This window comes from Crocuta crocuta, unplaced genomic scaffold (genome assembly GCF_008692635.1).
Source record: "Crocuta crocuta isolate KB4526 unplaced genomic scaffold, BGI_CrCroc_1.0 scaffold318, whole genome shotgun sequence".
Classification (NCBI taxonomy): Eukaryota; Metazoa; Chordata; class Mammalia; order Carnivora; family Hyaenidae; genus Crocuta; species Crocuta crocuta.
In genome coordinates this window covers 885,276-898,834 of record NW_027531425.1, presented here as the reverse complement: position 1 = coordinate 898,834, position 13,559 = coordinate 885,276, and the positions used below count along the sequence as shown (strand labels likewise).

Below are 13,559 nucleotides of genomic sequence, written 5' to 3'. Positions count from 1 at the left end.
CAGTAGGATGAAACAAAGTTCTTAGGCTAAAACTCACACAACAGGTTTGAATAGAACTGGAATGATATTACCTACAGGCTGCACTTATAGCCGCAGAATCCCAAGCCTCTTTACTTATTTACGTTACACCTGAGTGGCACAGTATGGAGAAAACTAGAAATTGTCAAAGAATTCTTCCAGTTAAAAAAAAAATCCAGGACCCTTTTTCACTATATATACATATACACATACGTGTCTGTGTGTGTGTACATGTGTATATGTGTGTGTATCTACACACATGGGCTCATGGGCTTTCTTTCCCCATCGAAATCTAAAGAATAAATTTATGCTTATATAGCTTACATTGCCTGTTTGGGGGTTTCTAGATTATTCCATTACGTACATATTTTTTAAAAATCTATGAAACTTTCTACCTTTGTTAGAAAACACAAAATATGCCACAAGGAATATAACCTCACAAAGGCATTGGCAAACCATTAAAAGAAAGATTACTGAAGTTAGCCATGTGATTTTAATTTTGTGTTTTAAAAAACCAGCACATGAACAAGAAAAAATTTATTTTAGAAATTACATGAAAACCCACCCCAAGATGGATTAAATGTGGTGGTCTGCTGGCTGAGTGTGTGGCTATGAGCCAACTGTGTTCAGCCCTTCTCAACTCTAAGGTAGTAGCTTAAAATCAGCCACAGGGGAAGTAATTTAATCATGGAAATCAGCAAATGCTACAATTTAAGGATTTTTTTCCCCTTCAGAAAGCCTGGTTGTTAAACATTTCCCAGAATACAAATGAGTAGATATGGGCCAGAGCAGATGAAAAGCTAAGATAATCACAGATGACTCAAAAACTCATTCAACCTGCTCCCTTAATCTTAATTTGGGCCACTTTTGCCCACCAGCCATCATCCTGGGAATGGACCCCAGCTAGATACCAAACAGAAGTCTCTCCAGTGAACATTGATCTTAAGTGTTAAGTGGTATGTCACCTTTCAAGGCTAAGAACTCTGGATGTTCAAAAAAACATGAAGCTGAGATTTTTGCAGGAAGGAGGTAGTTTATAAACAGAACGGTCTACCTCATACACTTGAGCTCAGGTTGTAAACTTTCATTTAAAAAAGGAAATACACACAGACACAGACACACACACAGACACACACACACACACACACACACACACACACACGCGCGCGCTCCACAGTCAGCTGATCTCAGAGAAAGCATCGGTCTCCTGAGGCCCACACCTCTTGGAGGCTTCCAGGGTAGGTTTAGAGAGAGGGGATTCACAAAAACTGGTTCCCAGGAAGCTGCTTGGACTGAGTTTAAACGGTGCCCTTGGTTCCCAGGCACCCCTGTGCTGACATAGTTAATCATCAAAGATATTGTCTACGAAAACAACCAATGGCTTTTCTCCTTTAATTCAAAAAGATAAAATACTTTTGTGCTTCCAAAATTTAAAATATCTAGTTAAATCAAGCCATCAATACTTAGATTTCATGTACAAAATATTCATAAACCTAATAAAACTATTCCAAAGTGCTGCTGAGGTCGGATTTCAGATAAGCATGCCCACGAAGTGACTCCGTGTGGGAGAGAAGTCTACCGCCCGCTCCCCACCACCACCGAACACTGCCTCCGAAACTACTATTGCACACCTCAGGAGCACACCTCTCAGCTGCGAACCACAGGGGAACCAGCGCCGGGTCCCCAAGACAACAGGTGTGAAGACGGCTCCCTGAATGTTGTCCCTCCCCGACTACTAACTGGCACGCATGTCTCACACTACAGCTTCTCTACACTGTATAGAAACATGTTTAAAGTGAATATTATACATCTGGGAGATACTGGCTCATATCAGTGTCATTGTGAGCCCTCAAATCCTTACTCCCCCATTCCATTTCGTTTATGTGACTCAACTAAGATCCACTTCTGGGGTTAAAAGATGAGGTCACTAATGGGCAGTGTTATAGTGGTGGTGGTGGTGGCATATAATCTAATCCTAGACTTTAAAAGCCAAGTTTTTCAAGAGATCCCACTGTGACATTGGTATCAGTTCAGCTTGGAGTACCCACAAATCTGTCCACAGCCGATGCGGAGTACCACGTGGTAGTATTTCATGGATGTAGTAAGGCAGAGACGAAGGCCTACATTTTTCACTATGAACAATCCAATCCCTGTACGTGAGCATTTCCAAACAAATTCTGCTGCTCTCTAATTAAAAAAGTTTTTTTCAAAGACATCTTTACCTCACTAGAGATTTGGAGGCTTCACTTTGCTTTTCATCTTCCTAATTACATCTTTAAAAGGATCCCAACCCCTAACAACCTGAAATTTAAAAGATAAATATGCTGTGAACAGAGAAGACAAAGTATCTTCTAACTGGGAAAGAAAGCCCTGCATGTTGTTTCAAGTCACTGAAATGAACGTTTTGCTCAGAGACACCTCGAGATCTCACAACCCAGGTCCATCCTGAAAGCCGTCACTTACCATCTGTAGATATCAGGGGTGCGTAACTGTACCACCCACGAGCAGACAATAGTTCTGTGCTGGACATGGGGTCCCCTGTTCTCACTGGCTGTCACAAACACGGTCGTAAACCCCAGGTTTAAAACTCTTCCTATGTTGAAACAGACCAAGCTCCATGCTGTTCACAGGTTGAAACAAGATCGCACACGTGGCTAAGAGATCCCCCCGCCCCATACAGGTAAAGAGACCTTGTTGTGGACTGCTTACACATGCTACGGGCCACAGTCAGACAGAATCTCCCCAACAGTACTGCTCCAATCTTGCTCGGTGTGAACAGGAAGGAATCCTTTCCTCACTGCTCACACACAGCTCACTCTTAGTTATTCAACAGAACACACTTAGTCTTAAAGATGTAGCCAACTGCATTTAACATTTCTTCAAATAATATACTCAAAGCATAATTGTTTTCCTGGTCAAAGGGTCCCAATAAGGCAGAAGGAATAACTTTGTTCTTAACTGCTCCTGCAAAGCATAGCTAACTGCTAAACCCCACCAAATATTTCCTTAAAACAAAGCTCAAAATATTCAGGAAGGAAGGAATGTAGGAAGGAAGTAAGGGAGGGAAGAAAGGAGGGAGGGAGGGAGGAAGNGGAGTTTGCACTCCAATTAAGGCATTTTTATGTACAGTCCAACTTGAGTCATAGTCAAAGGGAATCTTAAAAAGGCATTTCAATGGGGAATGGCAAAAATTACAATAGTCTATTATTAACATTGTAGAACTATTAATTGCTCACTTCAAATGTAATCATGTTGAAAGTCTTTCTGTTTCTTTATTCCTTGGTTCTCTCATTCCACAAATGCATAGGTTATGTTTTCTGTAGATCTGGGGAAAACGGGCCAGGGGTGGGTGGTCCATCCAGGCCAGACACAGTGAACGGTCCATGACTGTTCAGTACAGAAGGAAACTGAGAAAGAAAATAAAAACACATTATCATCCTATTACTCAGCCCCAACTTTCAATTTCTGTCCCTGCTACATTCCCTGAGGCAGAAAATGAAAGCCGCCTACAGTGGCTCATGGGACAAAGGTAGTGACCATTTATCATAGAAGAATATGATGTCACAGCAAAAACTTGAAAGAAAAAAACCCTGCTCGTCCTACCTGTGAAATATGACACTCCCCAGCCTACCCTGAGGGAAAGAAGAAACCTGCGGCTTCGCTCATAGCCGAAGGTATACAGGTTTACGTTTAACTTCATATGAAAGTTTTAGAAAGTTCAGGAAAATGACAATTTGCGCTGTAGAGTATAATTCAATTATGAAGCAAATCGCAGACTCAAAAACAGGTCCAGAAAGAGATGCCCATCTATTAACTCTACGACTGGTGTAAACAGTTAGAGGTTCTGATCGTAGGACACTGTCCCCATCATGTACTCAAAGACCAGTTCCATAGGGGCAGTCCAGGCTGGAGCCGCATGAGCACTGTAGCTTTGCCTGAGGCCTCTGGCCACTCTCTAACTCAATTATCTGTGAGGGGCAAAGAAAAATGTGAAAATAAAACATGAAAAATTCTCAACACTTTCTATTCAATGATTTAGAACGTTTTACAAAACAAAAACGCAGAAGTGGGAAGATTTTTAATTTTCTTTTTTCCTTACCATTTCATTTCCAAATGAACAAATGAAAAACTAAATTACAAATATAAGAAAACTGAATCAGCCAAAATAAATTCTACATGTTATAAAGTCCAGGTGCTTGAGGCAAAATAATGGTTACAAGCTGTATGACCTTTCCTATGATCTTGGCTAATGGATAACACACTATCCATTTTTTTAAATATGTATTTAAAATGTTGACCAAGATCAAATCTAAATGAATGAGAAATGGGAGCACTGGATATACTATTCTCAAAAGTTGTCTCTATTTTTTAAAAATCCTCAGGTAAAAGAGAAAAGCTATGTGCAGATTCTCCTGCAAATTCACACACACACGTACATATGTATGTGTATATTTTCTTCTTTTTACAAAAATAAAAAAAAAAGAGACAGAGAAAGAGATTTCTAGCATTTAAAATCACAAGGAAATCGGCAGGTTCAAAATCCACTGCAGTACTGAACAATTCTTGGTCTAACTCAAACGTCTGTCACAGTGAACTGTAAAAAGGAGACACTGCTGTGAATACGTGTCGGAGGTGTTCGTCAGCTAGAATTCTGATCAACACTTGGAAGGCGTATTTGTTAAACATGAGTTTTATAATGACAAACCCGAAGAGTGAAGACACTGCCTTCTGGCCTCGCCCTTCGTTGGCCGGGCCCCAACAGCAAGAGACAGGCCCGTGGGTGTTTTACCTGGAAGAGCGTGTTAGCACCTTGCAGTCTGGCTGGGCTCAGGGGGGCGACGGGGCTGAGAGTGCTCCAGAAGTGGATGCTGGACAGCAGGGGGCTCGGCGTCAGCAAGATGGGCGTCTGCAACGCGCGGAACAGACACGGTCACAAAGGATGGTTTCAGCCTTAGAATAATACACCCGCAGCTCCAAACCCAAATACTGTCTTATTCTCCAAATCTCTCAGGAATTTTATCATGAGGCAAAGCTCAGGAATTATTCTGACATCCTAAGAAAGATCAAACTGTCTCCTCACCTGTCTTTTGTAGCGTCTTTCCCAAATAGAGAAACCAATCTGGTCAAGTACAGAGAAACGAGTAACTAAGTCACAAACACAGTTAGGAATGAGGGTCTGGGAGTCATCTACTGAAGGTTACAGGAGAGGTGACAGGAGACAAGCAAGTTAAGAAACAGCTAATGTAACTGTGCACACTTGTTACTTGACATCACGCCACTCGTTCTGACATTTCTCAGGATTTACTGTTTTCTAGCTTTTGAGATTATCACTATTATTTTATAAGATACCAACCAATTCTATAAGACCAAAAGAGAGAGAAAGCAAATAGCTGCTTTAGGAGAAAGTTGGAAACTATTTATCTATTGCAGAGACGACGAATTCCTTCACAACACAACTCCGAGCCTTTCCTGCGGCGACCCTGACACAGTGACTTTCACGGGGTCACAGCTAACCTGAGTCAACCCTAAATAGCAGGAGAACCTGACGTCCCAAACTCGGGATTTGTTGAGAAAGGGGAGTGGGTGGCGTTGAAGAGGAGGTGGTTACCTGGGAGAAGAGCGCTGGTGTGAGTGAAGCCGTGGGGAGGGACGGGCTCAGTATTCCCAGCGGGCTCGGGTCACTGCCTGTGATCACCAGGATGGGTGCCAGCTCTAACCCTTTGGGTTTCTTGGATCTTGAGGAATTACTTGTTTTGTCCTTTTCCAGCAAAGCTGAATCCTGGTCTTTAGGCTCCAGCGACAAGTTCTCTGGAAGTTCCATGGGCTGAGAAGCCACGGAGTCGATGTCTGTATCAATGTCAGGGTTAGGGCTCGGCGGCGGCGAAGGCGTTCCAGGAGCATCCTGCACAGAAGGCAGCGCGGACGCATCAGGAGGGGGCGCCAACGCGGTTGTCAGGCCACAGGCGGAGGTCGGGGCCTCCAGGGAAGGCAGTCTGGGGGAAGCCAGGGTCTCCAAGGCCTGGAGTGCTTCTTCCGAAGATGGAGAAACGCTCGGGCCGGCCGACAGCAGCGCGGCGACAGGTTCGGCGGGCAGCTTTTTGGAAGGCGTTGTTACGAATCTGATGACAGACGGCGTGGGCTCCTGCGGGGGTCTTCTCTCCGCCAGCTTCTCGGCTGGATTCTCAATCTTGATCGGTTTGAAAAGCCTCTTGTTGGAGGAGTTGAGAGAGTTGAGAGTAAATGAAGAATACAAGCCGGAGTGTATGTAGTCGTTGCGGCTGGAGGTCCTGGCACCAGGAGGGGCTGGCCTCTCTCGGCCCCCGATCTCTGCGTCCCTGGAGCCGCCGGTGACTTCGCCGCAGCCTCCGGCTTCGCCGTCTCCCTCAATCCTGCCCACTGTCATTGGGTCCATTTTCAAAATCTCTGGGTAAGAGACAAACTTGTACACAAACTTCTGACCATTCACTTTTTTAATGATATTCTGTAGATAAATAAAATAAGCATTCTTATACTTTCTCATGAACTTACCTCCCACAGCTCGTGAAAAAGCTGACCCAAGAGACTCTAAGTGGCAAGCAGTTTACTTAAGAGCTTCGAAATCATCTACACTTATCAAGCCACACCAAACCCAGTTCCTACCACCAGGGAGCACAAGTTGAAAATATTTAAACATCTCATTAACAACTGAAACAGTACATTACATAAAAGAGAGATTTCAATTGCTTAACACTCCCAACCAAATATCGGTATTAAGTCAAAAATCTCTGAACACAAGCTCAAATAGTTCCAAAGGCACAAGCCAGACGCATCCTGAGGAAGCAGAAAGGAACAGAATGTTACTTCTGCTGAGGTTTCCGCCTCCTTCTAAAGTCCCAGTTGTTTGTTACTTCCTGTCCTCATACAGAAAAACTGGTAAGATCAACCCCTTCAAAGTGAGGGGCGCCTGGGTGGCTCAGTCAGTTGGGCATCTGACTTCTGCTCAGGTCATGATCTCACAGTTCATGAGTTCGAGCCCCACGTCAGGCTCTGTGCTGACTGCTCGGAGCCTGGAGCCTGGAGCCGGCTTGGGATTCTGTGTCTCCCTCTCTCTCTGCCCCTCCCCTGCTCATACTCTGTCTGTCTCTCTCTCAAAAATGAGTATTAACAAAAAAAAAGGTGAAACTAAGATCTCAGCTTCTCATTCTAATTCTATCCATTTGAACCACTTACTTTACCTCAGGGACCAAGAAAATATTCAAAATAATACGAAATCAAACAAAAAATAAATTTCAACAAAGAAATCGAATGTGTGCACTAACAGCTATTAACGTATTTGTGTTCTCTGAGTTACATTAAAAAGTAAAAAGTAAATAAAGCTAAAACACATGCATATGTATGACAATTTTTAGGTTATGATATACACAAGAATGTTTATCCTCAAGAATCTCCAACTTTCTTCTCCTTATTCCAACTCTATGATCATTTTTCCTTTGACAACAACTGCAATTAGGAACAAAATATGTGTGAGGAATGGGACTCTGTAGAAACAGAGCTGGCATGCTTACAAATCTCATCCTAATTCCACACTGCTGAAGGTATCAAATAAATTGGTCAAAATAATCCAAGACCATGATCACCTGGCAACGTATACAAATATCAAATCACTATGTCTATGTCTCATACCTCCAGCGAATATAACGGTATATGTCCATTACACCTTGATCTAAAATGATTTAAAAGAAACCAGGACAGGAGTCATTTCATAACCTCAAAGGAAGAGAGGACCAAGTCTTGTTCTGAGATGCATGCCTGTTACCTTTACATAATAGTATCGGAGGGCTCGGCTGAGTTTGTCGTAATTCATGTTGGGCTTGTTCTTACGAATCCCCCAGAGACGAGCCACCTCTTCTGCCTGCAAGAGCTTGAACTCCCCGTCATTGGATGTCCAGCTGATCATGTGTTTGTTCTGAGGCTCCTGGAGGAGCTGCAGGAGGAACTGCCACAGGGTGATGGCACTGTCCATAGCAGTGAGCTGAAAGAGGCACAGACAGGACATACGACAATATTAACAGCCACACTCCTGTAACAGCCTGTGCCAGGCGCCGTGCTCTAAATGTATTATTTCATATAATCCCTCAACAATCCTACAAGCCAGATACTGTCGAGGCCTCATTTTACATTTGAAAACACTGACTCAGAAAAGAGTTAAGTCACTCCTGGGAGGCTGCGCAAGTAATGGGTGAAGCTGACATTTAAACCCTGGCAATGAAGGTCTAGAGTCCAAACTCCAATGCACGCCACACTGCTTCAGAAAAGTTTTGCTGGGAAATAAAGTGAGTTCTGTAAGTCCCAGGAGCAGTCGGATGATGGCCACTCACTGAGCACCTCTACTACTACGTTTTAACTGAAAAGCTCCTCATATCCTCTGAGACCACCATTTTAGCATCTATACAAATCAACCCACTTGGTTCATTTGCCAGGATGTGTGTGTTATGTGTATATCACCTGGGCCTGAAGATACAGGGAATAATCTACTCTTGCTCCACTGGCATTTCTCTTCCAAATAGTTTCCGTTCTCATAAATTAATGTACATTTAAATTGGCAGCACTGAAAATTCAACATAAGGGTCCGATTTATTTGACAAGTTCTGTCACCAATCTGCCCACAGGGCTTCCACCTGCATAAATTACTCCTTTTTTTTTTTTTTTTCAATTGGGCTCTACACCCAACGTAGGGCTTGAACTCACAGCCCTGAGATCGAGAGTTGCATGTTCTACCAATGGAGTCAGCCATACCTCCTCTTTCATTTGGTTAGTGGCCTTTATGTGATTACCAAGACAAGAAATGAAAAGGCTTTCAATACCAGGTTTTAGGATTTCCCTGTTTAGGCCAGAGTTTCTCACCTTTGGCTCTATTGACATTTTGGGCCAGATAATTCTTTGTTCCTGGAGGCTGTCCTGTGCACTGTACTTGAACTCACTAGATGCCAGTATCACCTCCTGACCGGCTGTGACGATCAAACACGTCTCCAGACACTGCCAGATGTTCTCCTGGGAGACAAAACCATCCCAGTTGATACCACTGGTTTAGGCATCAGAGCAGCAAGGAAGTGCTCTCATGGGAGTTATTTCCCTCATAGAACCTCAAAATTCCCATTAGGAAGAACTCTTTTTGGCAGAAACTCTGGCCAAATATATATAAGCACATCCTAAGACACACACACACACACACAACACACACACACACACACACACACATATACACAAACAAATGGAAAAACCTTCCTTTCTTTACCTAGGAATGAAATCTCAATGGACCAGAATAGGACTTAAAAACAAATTAAATCAATCCCATTAGAATACTACAAAAATAGGTTAAGTTGGGCTATTCAAAATTTAAAATCTTTGTGTTGCAAACTCAGGTGAAAAGACAATCTTTAGAATGGGAGAAATTATTTTCAAATAAGGGACTTGTATCAGAAATATATAAAGAATTCTTGTAATTAAAAAAATAGAAAATAGGTAAAAGAAGTGCAAAGACATTTCTTCCAAGAAAATATACAAATTGAGGTGCCTGGGTGGCTCAATCAATTAAAGCGCCGACTCTGACTCAGGTCATGATCTGGCAGTTCATGAGTTCGAGCCCTGTGTGGGGCTCTGTGCTGACGGCTCAAAGCTTGAAGCTTGCTTTGGATTCTCTCTCTCTGCCTCTCTCTGTCTCAAAAATAAACATTAAAAAAAAAAAAAGAGTACAAAGAATTAAAAAGAAAAAGACAAATTGACAATAAGCTCACAAAAAGATCCTCAACATTAATTATTAGGGAACTGAAAATTAAAACTGCAGAAGACACTTCACACCTCCCAGGATGGATATCAGCAAAGAGACAGACACTAACAAGTGTTGGCTAGGATGTGTAGCAAGTGAAACCCTCATGCGTTGCTGGTGGGAATGTAAAACAGTATTGCCACTCCGGAACACAGTGTGACAGTTCCTCAAATTGGTAAGAAATACCATATGACCCAGCTATTCGGCTCCTACATATATATCCAAGAGAACTGAAAATACAAGTCCAACAGACGCACTTGCACAGCGCGGTCACAGCAGCATTACTCCAGAACATCCAAACAGCAAAAGCAACTCAAATGTCCGTCAACTGATGATGAGTGGACAGCAAAATGTGGCGTAACTACTGGAATATTATTCAGCCAGAAAAAAAAGGACTTTAGTACCGGCACATGCTACAACACGGATAAACCTTGAAAACATTGTGTTAAGTGAAAAACACCAGCCACAAAGGCCACATAATTGTATTTCCATTTATGTGAAATGTTCAGAATAGGCAAATGTATCAGACACAAAGCAGATCAGTGGTGGGGCACCTGGTGGCTTAGTCGGTTAAGCGCTGACTTTAGTTCGAGGCATGATCTCGTGGTTCATGAGTTTGAGCCCCACGTTGGGCTCTGTGCTGACAGCTAGAAGCCTGGAGCCTGCTNCGCCCCCGTTCATGCTCTGTTCTCTCAAAAATAAATAAATTAAAAAAAAAAAAAAAAGTAGACCAGTGGTTGCCAGGGGCTGGGTGGAAAGAAGAATGGGGAGTGACTGCTTATGGGGTGATATAAATAAAAGATTGCGATGGTGGTTACACAACTCTTTGAATACACTAAAACCACTGGGTTGTACAACTTAAGTAGATGAATTTTGTCTCAATAAAGATGTTAACAACAAATTAACACTACAACCATTACAAAAGTGTGGGCCTCAGAAGCCTAATTCTAACAAAGAGTATGTAACTCACAAAGGATGGGATCCTGAAGGGTCAACAATGTCTCCCCTGCCAAAAAAAGGCAGGAGAAACTGAAGCGGGAAGATGTCTGGGTTTCTATAACTTTTCTGAGACACTCAAAAATATCTTCCAATAATCTTCAGTTGTCACTTTGAACTTGGCTATACAGGTACCATCACCCAAAAGTAGAGATGGGAAAATAATAAAGAACAGAAAGTGGGAGATGTCCCCGGTCACAAGGTTAATGGAGAAGCTGAGCCCATGAGCCCAAGTCTTTTTCATCAGTCCCACTCTGTTCACCAGGAAAACCACTCCCTGGATGGATAACAGCATTCCCTTCAGCAGCTGGGTGTAAAGAAATATTACATATTAAGTACTAAGTAACAATAGCCTAGAACTATCAAGTGCAACTTCAATACTAAGTAACTATGCCCCTAATCTTACCCATGGCCTCACTTAAGCTGAGTTTAAAAAGTAGTTTAAGGGGCGTCTGGGTGGTTCAGTCGATTAAGTGTCCAACTCTTGATCTCGGCTCAGGTCATGATCTCACCATTCATGGGTTTGGGACCTAAGTTGTCAGGCTCTACACTGACAGTGAGAAGCCTGCTTGGGATTCTCTCTTTCTCTCTCTCTCTGCCCCTGCCCTGCTGGTTCTCTCTCTCTCTCTCAAAATAAATAAACTTAAAGAAAAATAAAAGTTAAATTTAAAAAAAGTGGTTTCATATTATGATCTATCAAGAATGGGGGGGTAATCATTCCTCTCAGTTTACCAGAGATAATAATGCCTGTTTATGACCAGTTACCTTTTAATTACAGATGTTTGCCACCTAAATGATTTTTTTGTTCAGTCTAAACCTGTTAAAGCTACTTTCTAATAAATTTTAGCTTAGCCAAAGAACGGTCTTCATATTTCCAAGCATCATCTTCATATCAATAATGCTTATGGAGTTGGGGTGTGAATGTAGGTGTGTCTGAAAGAGAGGGAGGAAGAGAGATCACCAGTGGGAAGGGAAAGAGGGGTAAAGGGGAGGTGGGGGAGAGAGGGAAGGGAAAAATTAAAGAGAACTGAATCTCAAAACGATCACAAATTTGGTACCTATAGTTCCGTTTGTTTTTGGAAAAATTCCCAAACTAAGACTAGAATCGTAATACCTATCACGTAGATAATGCTTGGGCCCTATACGTTAATAATGGTTAAGGTAGGCATGCAAAAACAGAAATAACCATGGACATCGCCACCCCAAAGCAAGGATGCTCCCAAAGGGGTTCGAGTTTCACCTTTCAACTTCCACCTTCCTAGGCTGGTTACTAGGGGGGCAGGGCACGGATGGAGTCAAGTGCTGGTGGGCTGCTGCCACCTCAGGCAGAACTCAGCTCTCCAGGGAAATGCTGCTGCTTTAGGACCCTAGAGAAAGTGGTTGAGAATCAAAGAAAAAGGGCCTTGTGGTTTGGGGATGAAGTACTGGAAAAGAATGTTTCTTTGCCAGAAACTAACAAAGATATAAAACGGACATCTCCAGTGGGGACTTTAAAAGAATCTTTTATTCAATTTTGATAACAGGTTATACTATTTAACTGAAAAGTTGGTGAACCTTTGGGTATACAGTCAAGTTGAGCCTCTTCACTTTGGCTCCTAAAAAGTGTGCTATTGATCTGAAATTCAATGATTTCCTCAGCTATAAAAGAGAACAAAAAGGAAAAAAAAAATCCAGAAGACAATTTAAAAGGTGAAACCAAAAGACCAAAAATACAAATACTTTTATTCTAGCTATTTATCAATAAAAACCTTTACTTTCCTTCACAGGAAAACCCACGTTTTCTAAAGTTACAATTTTAAAAGAGTTTTTCAGAAGTCTAATGAGGGAGAGAAATACCTGTTGCAAATCAAAGAATTGAGTCTTGAGGAGTTAAGGTTGAAAACGTAATTGATTCTACCTTAACACTTCAAAGGTAGCTCGATCCCTATGCTAAACGGAAAAAGAGTCTGTTGAAATAACCTATTAGGGAAAGGAAGTCTCTAGTAAATGAAACTTTTTCCACCCTAAACATGTTTATAATACACATAGTCCAGTTGCTGTGGTGACCCACTGCCCAACTATTTTTCAGCAACAGCAGCTAAGACCCAAATAATAAATGTCTCCAAATTCAGCGTGCTGCTTAAATAAAACAAAACCAAATTATGAAATGTATCAAGACTTGTTTTGAGTTAAAAATTACCGTTGAAAAGTAACCAGGAGTCTCTTAACTGTACCCTATATTAACATAGTTACATGGCGGTAAAACTTGAAGACAATATTTTCCTAAGAACGTAATAGATTTCACTCACGCAGTCTTAATGTTTAAATCAAAGAGAAAGGAATTCCTGACGGGGGTTGGGGCGATGAAGGACTGGGAAACTGAATCATAGCTACAAGTTAACGAAAACACCGGCGACAGCCCTAAACATGAAAGCACCGAGTTTTTCACGCAGTGGGGTGGTGGCTGGGAGACACGGCAAAGGGATGAAATTGTCGAGACGAGGGAGGAGACTCCAGAGTCTTCACGTGAATTCCCTAAACTTCAAACAGCAACATCCTGGGGAAAAAGTCAACTGTGTATCCTTTGACTAGTTCAGTCAACAACAGCCACTTAATTTGCCGCCCCCCCAAAGGCGCTTCCAATTGCTCCTCCCAGAACCGAGACACAACCGGCCTCGCCGCCGCTGCACATCAAGCGGAAAGTAAAGGGGGGAGGGGGCTCGCGGAGGAGAAGTAGAGAAAGAATGAAACTTGACACCGG

The 13,559-nt window shown here is 42.4% G+C and overlaps 1 protein-coding gene across 1 annotated transcript; it reads right to left on the bottom strand.

Moving 5' to 3' along the window:
* Positions 1 to 3,265: 3,265 nt before the first annotated feature.
* Positions 3,266 to 9,056, bottom strand: ELK4 (ETS transcription factor ELK4). The gene is made up of 5 exons (XM_077772093.1): positions 8,902 to 9,056; positions 7,814 to 8,029; positions 5,627 to 6,499; positions 4,808 to 4,924; positions 3,266 to 3,425 (listed from the first exon to the last, which is right to left on the bottom strand). The coding sequence occupies exons 1-5, from the start codon at positions 8,917 to 8,919 to the stop codon at positions 3,327 to 3,329; spliced, it is 1,323 nt and encodes a 440-aa protein (XP_077628219.1). The 5' UTR covers positions 8,920 to 9,056; the 3' UTR covers positions 3,266 to 3,326.
* Positions 9,057 to 13,559: the final 4,503 nt, after the last annotated feature.